Here is a 14,470-nt window from a genome sequence, read left to right as displayed (position 1 = left end):
ATGGCCAGGCCGTAAGAGAGAATCGAGCTGGATCCCCGTGGAGGATCGGCCCTTGTTGGAGCAGATCCATGTGTGGCGGTAGCGGGAGAGGGCTCAATCAGCAGCCTTCGCATGTCTGCGTACCATGGCTTTCTTGGCCAGTCCGGGGCCACTAGAAGTACTGGTCTCTTGTGGTGTTCTATCTTGTGGATGATTGCACCCAATAGGGGCCACGGTGGGAAGGCATATAATAGAGTTTCCTGTGGCCAGGTCTGTACCAGGGCATTGATTCCCTGGGACTGAAGTTCCCGTCTGCAGCTGAGAAGCTGGGCACTTGGGCGTTGGACTGGTTTGCCCGGAGGTCCATGGTTGGTGTTCCCCAACGGCTTACTATCAATTGGAATGCTGTGGTCGACAGTCTCCATTTTCCTGGGTCTAGACTTTCTCTGCTGAGGTAATCCGCAGCGACGTGTCTTTCCCGGCGATGTGGACGGCCGAGATCTCTTGAAGATTCGCTTCCGCCCATGACATTAGGGGATCTATTTCCAGAGACACCTGTTGGCTTCTGGTTCCTCCCTGACGGTTGATGTAGGCCACTGTTGTGGCATTGACCGACACGACTGACTGATTTGTCTCTGAGTCTGTGACTGAACTGTAGGCAGGCTAGTCTGACTGCCCGGGCTTCTAGGTGATTGATATTCCATCCAGACTCTTCTTTGTTCCATTGCCCCTGGGCGGTTAGTTCCTGGCAGGGTGCTCCCCATCCTCGTAGGCTGGCATCCGTGGTCAGCAGAATCCAGGTCGGTGAGAATAGCCTCACTCCCTGGCTCATATGGCCTTCCTGTAGCCACCATCGTAGTTGGGTCCGAACTTTGTCCGGGAGCTGAAGACGTATGGTGTAGTTCTGGGACAGCGGGTTCCATCGTGATAGTAGTGAGTGTTGTAGGGGTCTCATGTGAGCTCTTGCCAATGGCACTACTTCCAGTGTGGATGCCATGAGGCCAAGGACTTGGAGGTAGTCCCATGCTGAGGGACGAAGCTTGCTCAACAAGGTTCACAACTGGGTCTTCAGTTTTGATCTCCTTGTTGGTGTCAGGATGACCTTGTCTTGTTTGGCATCGAACCGAACTCCCAAGTATTCTAGAGATTGGGAGGGCTGCAGGCCGCTCTCGTTTGTGTTGACCACCTACCCGAGGCTCTCTAGTAGTGTTTTGACTCTGTTGGTTGCCTGGTGACTTTCCTCTGGGGATTTCACCCTGATCAGCCAATCGTCCAGATAAGAGTGTACGAGGATTCCTTCCTTCCTCGGTGTTGCTGCCACTACCACCATGATTTTGGTGAACGTCCGGGGTGCTGTGGCTAACCCGAATGGTAGTGCTCGAAACTGGTAGTGGCGGTCTAGGATCGTGAAGTGTAGAAAACGCTGATGCTCTTGATGGGCTGGAATGTATAGGTAGGCTTCTGACAGATCCAGGGATGTAAGGAACTCTACCAGTTGTATCGCCCTTATTACCGAGCGTAGGGTTTCCATGCGGAAGCGAGGAATCTTCAGGTGATGGTTGACCGACTTGAGGTCCAGGATGGGCCGGAACGTTCCTTCTTTCTTGGGAACGATAAAATAGATGGAATAATGTCCAGTACTTATTTGTTGTGCGTGCACCGGTGTTATAGCCTCTAAGGCTAGTAATCTGATCAGTTTAGCTACACTGCCATCCTCTTGGAAGGGTCGTAGCAGGGGGATTCCACAAACTTGTCCGGAGGGAGGTGGTGGAAATCCAGGTAATATCCCTCTCGAATGATGGCTAGGACCCACTTGTCCCATATTATCTCGACCCATCTTTGGTAGAATAGGGCAAGTCTGCCCCCTATGGCTTCTTCCTTTGGATGGGTTGGCTGATTTTCATTTTGGGGTACGGCTGGGACCTGGGCCCGAGCCAGCTCCCCTTTTGTTGTGCTTGTTCCGAAAGGACTGGCTCCTGCCGGCGGGGCGAGCCACTTGATATGTGCTTCTGTATGGGTTGAAGCGCTGTGATCCTCTGCCCCTGGGAGTTCGGGGGGGAAGGGTTGCTGGTTTCTCTTATTCCTGTCCTCCGGTAGCCGCGGCAGTGGGGATTCGTCCCATTTGTTGGCTAGCTTCTATAGTTCACTTCCGAACAGGAGGGTTCCCTTGAAGGGCATCCTTGTGAGTCTTGTTTTGGACGATGCGTCAGCCGACCAGCTTCGGAGCCAGTGTTGTCTTCTGGCCGCTACGGCTGATGACACGCCTCTAGCTGCAGTGCGCACCAAATCAGAAGCAGCATCCATGAGGAATGATACTGCTGGTTCCAGGGCTTCCCCGGGAGTGTTGTTCCTGGTCTGTGATAAGCAGGCGCGTGTCATCATGGCACAGCAGGCCGCGATCTGTAGAGACATAACGGAGACGTCAAAAGACTGTTTGAGGATGGATTCCAGATGTCTGTCTTGAGCATCCTTGAGTGCTGCTCCTCCCTCCACTGGGATAGTAGTGCACTTCGAGACTGCGCAGACCATGGCATCCACTTTCGGACATGCCAAGAGATCTTTGGCAGCTGGATCCAGAGGGTACATGGCTGCCAGGGCCCGTCCCCCTTTGAACATAGTCTCCGGGGCTTCCCATTACAGGTCAATTAGCTGCTGGATGGCTTGTAACAGTGGGAAATGACGGGAGGTCTGACGGAGTCCCTCTAGGAGGGGATTCGTCTTAGGTTCCCCTGGGGCACTTGTGCCCAGGATAGCGAGCTCTTTCAAGCTGTGTGTGTGATCAGGTCTGGAAGCTCGTCCTTGGTGAAGAAGCACCTCATGGTTCGGTGGGGTTCGGTCCCTGGGGGGAGTTCCCCTTCCTCCAGGGGTTCTGAATCCTCATCTGAGTTGTCCGTGTCCCTGAAGGTAAAGCTTCTGGATGGTGGATCCACTTCTCTGGGCATAGAGGGTCCCGGGATGTTGGGGGTCCTCTGGCGGAGCATGTGGCCGTGTTATCGGCGGCCCCGGCTGCATGTGGACGAAGGTATGCAGGCCTTTGAAGAATTCCATCCAGGAGATAGATGCTGGGTCTAAATTAAGAGGCGCTGTGTCCCTGGGGAGTCCCGTTTGAGGGAGGCTCCCACTGGGGGATGCTAGGTCCGGCGTACTGTTCGAGAAGCTGGAACCCGGTACCAGCTGGGGAGGACCATGGGCTGGATCCCCAGGGCCTCCTCACACTGTATGCACAGGGCCGTGGCCGCCTCATGCTGTGCAGCTCTAATGTGGCATACTGGGCAAAGGCCCTGAGCTTCTTCTCTGGTGGTGCCATGGCTTGTGGGCGTAAAATACAGGGCCTGGGTGGCTTAGTTATGTGCTCCGGTGCGTTGAAGTTGTGCACGTAGGTTTGGTATGCGCTCAGAGAGATGTGCGCACAGACCGAAGTTATGCGCCCAGCACAGTAAACATGTGGCTATGTGCGTCGCTTGTGTGCATGGTACTTGGGCGTGCGCACGGATCGGGACGGCGGACAGGTCAAGATGGTGACGGCGACCACGCGGACAATATGGCAACCACCTTGGAGGGTCTCCAAGTGGGAGGACCCTCTGATCTGACCGGGGTCTAGCCCTGCTAGGGCAAATCAACCTGGTGGCACTGGCACCGGCTGGCGAACTGTGCGACTCTTCGAACTTCGGAGACTGGAGACTTTTAAATAGATTTCTACCATACCTTGTCTTGGCGCTTTCCGGTCTCGTTCCAGGCGGTCTCCAGCTGCAGGGTGAGAGGGAAATACCTTCACCACTGCGCTCAGTTGCACATGCTGCCTCTCAGCCTCACCCGATGTCGGGGGCTAGGTCCACACAGAGGGTCGGCCACCGGACTGAGGCTTATCTCCGAGGGATTGCAGAAATCACCTCGGGAATTCTCAACTGGGGGAGGGACCCGAGGGGTGTCACCACAGGAGAGTGGGGCTCGTCTGTAGAGGTAAGTTTTCTTTTTGTTTTTATAAATTATTCTAATGTTGTGCAAGCGTGCATAGAGTCCCGAACTGCTATGGAGACAGAAAATACTGAAGAGCTGCACTTCCTGCAGGGGTATATGTACTAGGACTGACGTCAGATTGAAATCTGATCCGTTTCCAACTGCTATCAGGAGTACACAATACCCATTGGTCCTGAGTCCATCTGCTACACGCTAGGAAATGCAAGGTTACCAGCGTCCATTGTCTCTCCAGCCTGCCCTGCCTCGTCTCTCCTGACTGCCTAGTCTCATTATATCTACTCGTCTGCCTATCAGTCCTTCCGTGTTAGTCCTCCCTGTCTCCTCTGTCTTCCTTTGGACTGACCGCTTGGACTCAGACTACCCTGATTGCCGCCTTCCTCTGACCCTTTGCCTGGAAATCTATTCTGACTGCTGCCTGCCTCTGAATCTTACCTGGCCCTGGACCTTCACCTATGTCCTACCTCAAGAGACCATCATCTAAGTCCTGCTGGCCAACAGAACCCAAGGGCTCAACCTGCAGGGGAAAGGGGCTTGTATAGGTGAAGTCCTAGACCAGTCTCTTGCCAGCCAAACAACCTCCGCCAGCTGTCACTAAGGATCTACAGGTCGCCCCATAGGCTGCGCCATCCTCATCACAGCCACAAGGGTTAACAATGCTTACACCTTCCTTATAATCACCCTCTTCTCCAATCAATTGAGCAACCATTTTAACCTCACAGAGATCTATACACCTTGGGCTACTAGAACCGGACAATGAGCACCCGAACTTGGCAGCAGTTTTAACAGATATCCATGATGGAAATTCCAGATCTACTCTAACTACAGATTTCTGACAACCAATCACCAGTCTGGACCAGATATTCACAGGCAGAATAAGCCTCATTAAATAAACCTGGATTGGAGGAGACCAAAACGATGGAAAGACTTTGCAAGGATTGCATGTGAGCCCTCATATCTAAAGCCACATCATGGAATTAGGACTTGACAGTTCCAGTCTGGAGCTGCAGTCAGACAGACTGAGCTTCTGAAGTTTCTGAATTCTTTATGCTGTCAAATATTCCTACCTTCTTTCATGTTGAAACAGACACCTCAGCATTCCAAGGACTGAAATAGTTCTAGTCTGATCTTATCAAAAATCACCACCTAGCCCAGTTCCTGAAGTAGACCTATAACTCTAGCAGTGTGCTTTGGCTCTCTCCTCTACCAACTTTGGCTGAATTAGCCAATCATCCAGGTATAGATGCACTAAGATCACCTCCCAACATAGTGACACTGTGATCACTACAATCAATCACTTTGGGGAAGTTTCTTGGTGCCGAAGCCAGGCCAAATGACAAGCCCGAAACTGGAAATATCTTTCTAAAACTGCAAACTGCAGCAATCTCTCATGGAGTCAGATAAACTTCTGCCAGTTCCAGGGATTTAAGAAACTCCACCTGGCTCACCTCAACCATGAATGACCTCAAAATGTCCTTGCAGCAACAAGAAATTCTCAATGCTCTCTTGACCTTTTTCAAGTCCCATATAAGATGAAAGATTCCTGCCTTCTTGGGAACTACAAAAAAGAAGCAGTATCTTCCTTTTCCAACTCCCCCGTTGCTGGGACTAAGAGTACTGTTCTCGTCTGGCAGTAATGATCCAAAGTAGCCTGAACCACCACTTTTCATTTTTTGCTTTTAAAGAGAATAGCAGGGGAACACCAAAAAGGCTTCTAAAATAGAATGAAAAATCCCAACACGTAACCATCTCTCGCAATGTCCAGGGCTCACTGGTCGGATGTGATTAGGAGCCGCAATGGGAGAAACATTCTGCTAGCCACACTAACAGACCCATCGCAAGCACCTCATTTCCTTGAAAGAATTGGGTCCTCTGAAAGGGATGGCATCAGAGACAAAGCAGTCTTATCTGGACACAAACACTACCTTAAACAAACTCCTTGTCAGGATAGCCCAGGACAAGCCCTTGGTCCTGTTCTCTGGTAGCCTGGGAATCAAACTCCTTGAAACTCTAGATCAGCTTTTCCAGTCCTTACCAAAAAAAAAAAAAAAAGCTTTTTCTTAAACAGATATGGATACTTTACCTGACATGCTTTGGAAACAAAGTCCACAACCTAGTTTCTTAGCCAAGTAAATAATGGGCCGCTGCCACAAAGTCCATGCTTGAAGCCTTCTGTTCTAATCACATCATAAGAGGAGTCTATCAGAAAGGCACTTCCTGCATCTAATCAGGCCATATTTTCTACTTCTGATCCTGAATCTCTTAAATCATCATCCAGAAGCTACTATGTCCACTGCAGACTGAAGGGCCAACTCAGAGATCTCAAAAGCTGGCTTAATAAGGGATTAAATCCTTCTTTCAAGCTTGAGAATGTTTCAGAACAGTACCCATCTCAACAGGAATGGCAGTCTTCCTCATGACAGCTGCTAGCAGTGCATTCACATGTGGCAGGTAGTCTATCTAAAATGAATTGTTGGTCTCAAATCAGGTGAAGGGGGTCACAGCAAAAGCATAAAGGCCCTGTCAGTTTGCTTTGAATCTAACTGATTAACGACAAGGACATAAGACAGAGCAGAGAGACAAAAAGAAAAACTGGATATTTTCCCAGCTGCTATTTAACACTCATGCGATAAACAAGTTGATTGATACAGGTTCATGCTTCAACCACAATCTTTTTTAAATTATTTCCTGCAGAGATGAAAGGTTAACAAGTTCCCTTTTCCATAATTAGACAGATTTCAGCTCAGACATTGCTATTTACAACATAAAAATATAAAATTTACGGAAAGTTTATTTTCCTTTCCTTTAATTAAAAAGCATGATTTCCAACAACACCTTTATTTTGTAGATATTAGAGCATTTAATATGAACATGCTGTAGATGTAATATCATCTATTGCTAAAACATTCAAACAAGAATGTTGTATTATACTGCAGCAGGCTTCCAATCATAATGGACTTAGTCTAACAAGAGAAATGCCATCAAATCTTATTGAAGCAAATGGAAGGAGAAAACAGATTAGAACCTTTATAAGTGCACCATTCTTAACGTAAAGGTGAGTTAAGAGGTATATTGACACCATGTGTATCAGTAATTAACTCTATCTTTTACAAATGCCAAAATGTAAAAGAATCACACTGATGGCAATGAAAACTGATGTAGTAGTTCATATGTGAAATCATTACCTTTAGTAGTTTGCAAGAATGAAGCTTCGGTAAGCAGCACAGTTTATTTTGTCTTAAATATAACTGTTCTAAAGATGCCATAACAGCCAATTCAGCTGGAATATTTTCCAAGAGATTTGATGTGCAATCCAACTGTTTTAAACCTGTAACAATAATTTTGGTTTCAAAAATCTGATAAATGAACATACTAATGTTTTAGCAGAAAAGTGGACGAAACTGTAAACAAAATTCATAGACAGTAATAGGATCTAACACACTTCTAGTAACTCTTCTAATCGCTAGACCACACACACAAATTTAGTTTCTATTTCCAACCCTTTCACACCAAATTATTTAGGCCTACAAGTGTTTAAAATCTATAGGACAGTGGCATTGGTCCAAAAAGCTAAGAGAAATTAATTACCACCTGATAATTTCCTTTGTTTTAAGGCCAGCCAGACCAGTGCAGACTCATGGGTTATGCCTCCCCACCAACAGATGGAGACAGAGATTAACAGATTTGCTGTCATCACCCTACACAGGCTCACATGCTGACTTCAATCAGCCAGTATTCTATACAACAAGCTAAGATAAATTTTTAGATATACTAAACTTTTCCATCACCCCTTATGCAAAAAACAGAGGGCTTCCAAGGGAGAACAAACAGAAAACAAGAAAAGGAACAGACATATCCTACATTCCTTGATTAGGTTTATTACCTTAATATCCATCGTGATGATTAGCACACACCAGCAGTTATTCTGAAAATGAATTAAGAGAATACATTTGGCAGAACAGGGAGGGTCTTGGACTAGTCTAGCTGGACTCAATGAAAGGAAATTATCAGTTAAGAGTTTCTACGTCCTCTTCATCCAACCAGACCAGTCTAGACACATGGGTTATACCCAAACTCACTCTCTCTCTGTGAGACACTACCAGATCCGCTCTCAAGACTTCCGAGCTTGTTACCTTTGTTAATTGTATCAGAGCCTGAGCTCTGTACACAAGTCAGCCCAGCTAAGAAAAAAAATCTGCCATTCTTGGAAGAGCGGAACTACAAACATTTTTTCTGGCTTGAATTGAACTGCTGAGAACTTATTTTAAGGAGATTATTTTCTTGTTTTTTTATTAATTGTTTATGTTCTTTTTATTTTTTGAAAAAGGTTTGTTGCATTGTTTTTTTTGTTTCATGGGCTTTTTCTACTTAGGCTTGGAAAGAAAGAGTAGTGGAACCCACATGGGAGGGGGCGATACTGATATAGTTTATGATCATTTGAGATCCAGTGAACATCAGATGGTGTGATTCAGTATTAGAGAACAAGAGTTGAAGGTTCATTCAAAGGCAAGGGAGTCCTAAACTTCAGGAAAACTAACTTTGTTAAAATGGAGGAGTACCGGGGGAAGTGACATCATCCCTACAAGATAAGACACTTAGGCGATAATTTCCCCACTGCACCTTCCCAAACTGTGAGTTAACACGGAGCCAACTGTGAAATAGAGGATAGTACCCATCAGTCTGGGATGCTGATCACAGCAGGCATGCTGAGCCGCAAAATAATCAGTAGGCTTAAGCCAATTCTTGTTTTATGCAAGCAGATCCTAATTTGAAGGCTTGACTAGCATGGTGGAGAAGATGGAAGGAGATGCAGCTGAGGTAAGCCTGAGAGAAAGGCACCAGGCATGCAGCGGGACAGGGTGACACACTCACAAAGGAGGATTTTTGGAGCTGGTTTGGTGATAGTCAGGCCGACATAAAATCAATAAAGGACGAGCTGAGAGAGATGGTGATGGAGTTCCAATCTGAAATAGTGGACTATGTACGGAGAGTGGAGGATATAAAGGCGAATGAAGAAGAGTAGGCCTCCTCAGTGACACAGCTGAAATCATCTGAGGCAGAGCTGCAAAAGGCTAACCTTGATCTGGCTAATAAGCTCGAGGACTTGGAAAACCGGTCCCAACGATCTAATTTAAGGATACGGGGGCAGCCTGAAACCAAGGCCTATGAGAGAATACACTGGAGGTGTTGTAGAAGATCTGCCAGGCCATTTTAAAGGCTAATGAGGAGACGGGGGAGCAGCCAGGACAGCCTAAGATTGCCATCAAAAGGGCACATAGGGCCCTAGGAGCTGCTCCTTAGAATGCACATAGAGATGTTATTGCCTGTCTACATAGCTACAGAACAAAGGAGAAAATAATGAAACAGGCACACAATAGGATTGGTGTCCTGGGAAGGAAACAGCACAGTGGTATACAATAATTTATCTTTAGCTATCATAAGAACCGTAAAGAGCTGCAGACAGTGACCACGCTTCTGCGCAAAGAAAATATTTGATATCGCTGGCTTTTCCTGGTTGGTTTGGCACTTACAATTAGTGATGTCACTTTGAAGATTAAAAACAAAGCAATGATGATACTGCAAGCCATAGGACTATCAGTCCCGTTTGTGGCCCTGTCCTGCGCAGATCCTTTGGAGCAGGAGAGGCCAAAGTGAAAACAAGTGAGCAAAGGTGGCTACCCATTGTGACAGAATTCAGAAGAATCAGCATCACACCACTATAGTCCTACTTGATCAGGGTGGGATTGCAAAAGGGTGTTTCATCAGTGGATGGTGTCTTTACAGTACCTTTCTCCTGTAGGAGTACTCATTTTCTGTATTGTATGTTCAGGATTTGAGAGGCTTCTTTTGAAAGCTGTATCAGTTAGACTGTGTGTTATTGTTTCACTATGTGTATGGTAAGGATTGGGAGGACTGGATGGGGATATTCATAGATGGTCATTCCCACGAGAGGTGTGGAGCTGCTATGTTTGCAGCACGAAAGAGGGGGAGGCTGGAAAGGGCAAGGGGGTGGAGGGAATGGCAAGAATAACTGTGGGTACGATACTGGGATAAATTCCTTGTTTAGCTTCTGCAGGATCAACATACAGATGGAAAGAGGTCAAGGAGGAAAGGGGGGGGGGGGGGATTAACCTGGGAGAAGCAGGAAAAGAATGTGGGACATGGGATGCTTATAGTTAATAGGACCATATGTAACATTATATGCAGGTAATTCCATTTGTATCTTTAAATGTGAAAGGCTTGAACTCACCCTTTAAGAGTCAAATGATGTTTCAAGAACTTCCGTCTTTGAAGGCCTCTATACCTTTCATTCAAGAGACCTATCTCCACAAAAGGGATGAGAGATTGGTAGTAGCAATATCCAAACATTTTTCTTGCATCCTCCATACCCAAAAACAGATGAGAAAGCGGGGATTCTTATAGCTCAGGAACTAATGGTATGTATAGGACATTTGCACATAGGTATAGAGGGATGAAAATTTTCCTCTTTCAATATCGAAGTAAAATGGGGAAAAGAATTGAACGAGGAAAACGAAAGATTCTGCAGCCAAGGCCACAAAATTAGTCTCTTACTAGCAATCAGCTGCAGGAGATGGGGGTCCCTTTCAAAACAAAAGCATTGGTGACAATGGAAGGCACACTTCCCCTCTCCCTCGCTTGCGCTCACCCTAGAAGAGAAACATTGGTGGCAATGGGATGGATTAAATCTTACCACTACCACCCTCACCCCAACCGCCTCAACTCACCAGATCCTGCCACAAAACAGGCCTACGACGATGGCAGTCTTGCCCCACACCAGGCAAGTCCTTCTCCACCTCCCCCCCTGCCAGGCCCAAGCGTTGCACGTGATTCAAAGCATAATGCTCGGTCCTGGTAAGGGAAGTAGAGGACAATGCATCTCAGACACTACAAAGCTGCCATCCTCTTCCTGGTCTGCAGGAGCAAGTGAGTGAAAGTATTGCAGGGGGGAGAGGGTGAAGCATGTGAGTAAAGGGATAGCAGCAGGCGGAGAGAGCAGGTGAGAGAAGGGATCACAGGAGAAAGGGGAAGGGGACGGGGACGGGGAGAGGGAGTCAGAGGGAAATGTGATCATGGGTGAAGAGGGAAGGGATAAAGGAATCGCGAGGGACATGAAGAGATCATGGAAGGAGGAGACAGAAGAGTGAAGGGATCATGGGGGAGGGGAAGAAGGGAGGAAAGGGATCATGGGGCAGAATGGCATGAAAGATAGTGGGGAGGGGGCAGAATAGCGTGAAGGGAACTACAAGGAGTGAAGGGATCAGGGAGAAGAGAGTGAAAGCATTTTGGAGGGAGTAAAGGGATTGCAAGTGGAAGGCAGAAGGGATTACAGGGAGTGTGGGGCAGAATGAAGTGAAGAGATGGCCAGGGAGGGGTGCAGAATGGAATGAAGGAATCAGGGAGAGAAGGGAGTAAAGGAAGAGAGAAGGGATCTCAGTGGAAGTGAAGGATCTCAGTGGAAGTGAAGGGATCACCAGGAGAGAGGGGAGAAGGGAGTAAAGGGATCAAAGGGGAGGTGTGAGAAGAGAGTGAAGGGAGAAGGGAGTAAAGAGCAGGGGGGAGAAAAGAAAGCAAGTTTGCTTACCGTAAACGGTGTTTCCATAAATAGCAGGATGAATCAGCCATGCTGTCTTGGGCTGTCCATTCAGACCCGGGAGGTGGAGCTTCTGAAAGTTGTAACACAGAGCTTTGCTCTGTGCGGCTGCGCGAGAGTTCCCACGCTGGAAAAACAGATTCTCCTCAGTCTGTAATATAGTAGTAGGTGAACTCCTGTAGTTTGTTGGTTATCTGTCCAGGGAGGAGGGTGGGATCGCATGGCTGATTCATCCTGCTATCTACGGAAACACCGTTTACGGTAAGCAAACTTGCTTTTCCCGTCGATAGCAGGGCTGAATCAGCCATGCTGTCTTGGGAGTCCCAAGCTAATGTCATGCTCGAATCGTATTTGTTTTGGTCCTGAAGGGCGTGACCGTGGAGTGTGGACAGAGAGACTTAGAATTCACTTATGAAGAGTATCCAGTATTGCACGGCCTAATCTGGCATCTTCAGCCATTTGTTGTGCTATGCAATAATGTGATATGAAAGTATGTAGCGATGACCAAGTTGCCGCCTTGCATAGTTCAACGGGCGGAACATGTTGCAAATGGGCGATGGACGCAGATATCGCTCTCACCTGATGTGCGTGAGGGGGCGACGAAAGTTGGAGGTCTCTCTTTGCATAACAAAACTTTATGCATTGTACAATCCAGCTGGATATAGTCTTCTTGGCTACCGGCAAACCGGGAAAATTAGGATTAAAGGTGAGGAAGAGTTGTGAAGATCTGGTGTCTGAATGAGTTCTATTCTTGTAATACGCCAAGGCTCTTTTACAGTCTAAAGTGTGGAGCAATTTTTCCTCGCTCGTTCTGATGTGGTTTGGGACATGGAAATGAAAGGCGAAGATGACCTTCGATAGGAAAGAAGGATGTGTGCAAAGCACCACCTTGTCATGAAAGAATTGCAGGTAGGGAGTGTAATGTACCAACTCTTAAATCTCACAGACTCTGCACGCCGATGTGACTGCTACCAAGAAGATCACCTTCCATGTATATGTGTGAAGTGTCCATAGGCTCAAATGGAGGTAACATGAGTTGTTCCAAGACTATATTAAGGTCCCAGGAAACTGGTGGTTTTGTTGTGGGAGGCCTAAGATGAGATAGCCCGATCATGAAACGAGAAACCATTGGGTGCGTAGAGATGGATCGTCCATCAATATGAGAGTGGAACGTGGCAATTGCGCTGAGATGAACTCGTATTGACGCTGTCGCTAGACCCGCTGAGTATAGTGAATGCAAATATTCCATAAGGCAATCTGGCGGACAGTGACGTGGGTCATACTGATGAGACACACACCAGGTCGCGTAACGTTTCCACTTGAAGTGGTAATTTCGTCTGGTGGACAGTTTCCTATCCGCCAAGATGATATCTTGAACCGAGCTGGATAAGCCCATGTCCATCAATATTGCCCGGTCAATCTCCATGCTGTCAGGTGCAGGGAATTGTGCATCGGGTGCAGGAGAAATCCTCCGTCCTGCGAGAGGAGATCTTCTCAATTCTCTAGTGGAATTGAGTGATCTATGGACAGGCGGAGAAGGTAAGTGTACCACGGCTGCCTTGGCCATGCTGGAGCTATTAAGATGAGATTTGCTTTGTCATGTATGCATTTTTTAATTGTCCAAGTGAGAAGAGGAATCGGTGGAAATGCATAAAGTAGGCCCTTTGTCCAAGGGATTAAGAAAGCATCTTGCGCTATTCGATGTGGACTGTTCATCAATGAACAGAAGTCCTTTACTTTCCTGTTGAGTTTTGTGAAGAATAGGTCTATGGTCGGAGTTCCCTAGTATGCAAAAATCTCGTTCGCTATTTCCTGATGTAAGGACCATTCCTGTGGAAGGAAGATTCTGCTTAGGCGATCTGCTTGGGTGTTGGCTATCCGTGGTAGGTATGTCGCTGGGAGAAGAATGGAATGTTGTGCTGCCCATTCCAGAATTGTGAGCGCTTCCTTGCAAAGGCTTCAGGAACCTGACCCTCCTTGTTTGTTTATGTAAAACATGGCTACTTGATTGTCGGTATACACCATTACTCGTTTGCCTTGTAGCTGTGTACGAAAAGTTCGTAAGGCATTCCATATTGCTCGAAGTTCTAAGAGGTTGATCTGCAAGGGACTTTCTTTCTGAGACCAGTGACCCTGTGTTTCGAGATGGTCCAGATGGGCTCCCCACCCTATGTGGGAAGCATCTGTTAATACTGCGGTGTGTGGAGGTGTTCTGAAAAGCACACCCTTGGTTAGTGTCCTCCTCTGTAACCACCAATTTATATTTGTCAGCATCTCTGGTGTGATCGATACTCCATGAGACGGTGTTGAGAACATTGACTCTTTAATCCCCATTGTAGTCTCCGAATATGAAGACGAGTGTTCTGTACTGTGAATATTGCCGCAGATATGTGACCTAAGAGTCAGGATTTGCCGTGCTGACGTTTTCTTTGTATGTTTGATGTTTCGTAGTACTCTTTTTAGGGTGTTTGCCCTGTCCTTTGGAAGAAAAGCTCTGCTCTGATAAGTGACCAGACGGGCACCGATAATTTGCAGTTATTGAGTTCTTGGAGGAGAAGTCCGTTAATAGCTATTGATCAAGTTGACTTAAGGAATAGCCACTGCAATTAATTTCTTAGGTGGCAGGCTGGGCACAGGGCTTATGCCTTGGCTTTCTTGGCAGGTGGTGCCATGGTTTGGATGCATAGGGTCATTCAGAACTGGTCTGTGCGTTTATATGAGTGCACCGGGAGACTTAGATATGCGCTCCAGGTGCGTCGAAGATGTGCGTGCAAACTGAGAAGATATGCATGCAGGTCGCTATGTGCGCTCACGGAGATGCACGCTCCGCTGTGCGCACAGAGCCGTTGAGTGCACTGCTGTGCGCTCGGCACAGATGCGCGCGCCGCTGTGCGCCCGGCTCAG

General features: G+C 47.3%; 1 protein-coding gene across 4 annotated transcripts in view; it reads right to left on the bottom strand.

Moving 5' to 3' along the window:
* The window catches only part of LRRC40 (leucine rich repeat containing 40), a 123,462-nt gene that overhangs the window by 82,007 nt on the left and 26,985 nt on the right, over window positions 1–14,470 (bottom strand). For all 4 annotated transcript variants that reach the window (XM_029618371.1, XM_029618372.1, XM_029618369.1 and 1 more), the window contains exon 6: window positions 7,140–7,282. In XM_029618371.1, coding sequence (XP_029474231.1) covers window positions 7,140–7,282 — 143 coding nt within the window. The remainder of the gene's footprint in view (window positions 1–7,139; window positions 7,283–14,470) is intronic.

The sequence above is a fragment of the Rhinatrema bivittatum genome, chromosome 10 (genome assembly GCF_901001135.1).
Source record: "Rhinatrema bivittatum chromosome 10, aRhiBiv1.1, whole genome shotgun sequence".
In the NCBI taxonomy this organism is placed as follows: Eukaryota; Metazoa; Chordata; class Amphibia; order Gymnophiona; family Rhinatrematidae; genus Rhinatrema; species Rhinatrema bivittatum.
This window is presented reverse-complemented; position numbering and strand designations above follow the sequence as displayed.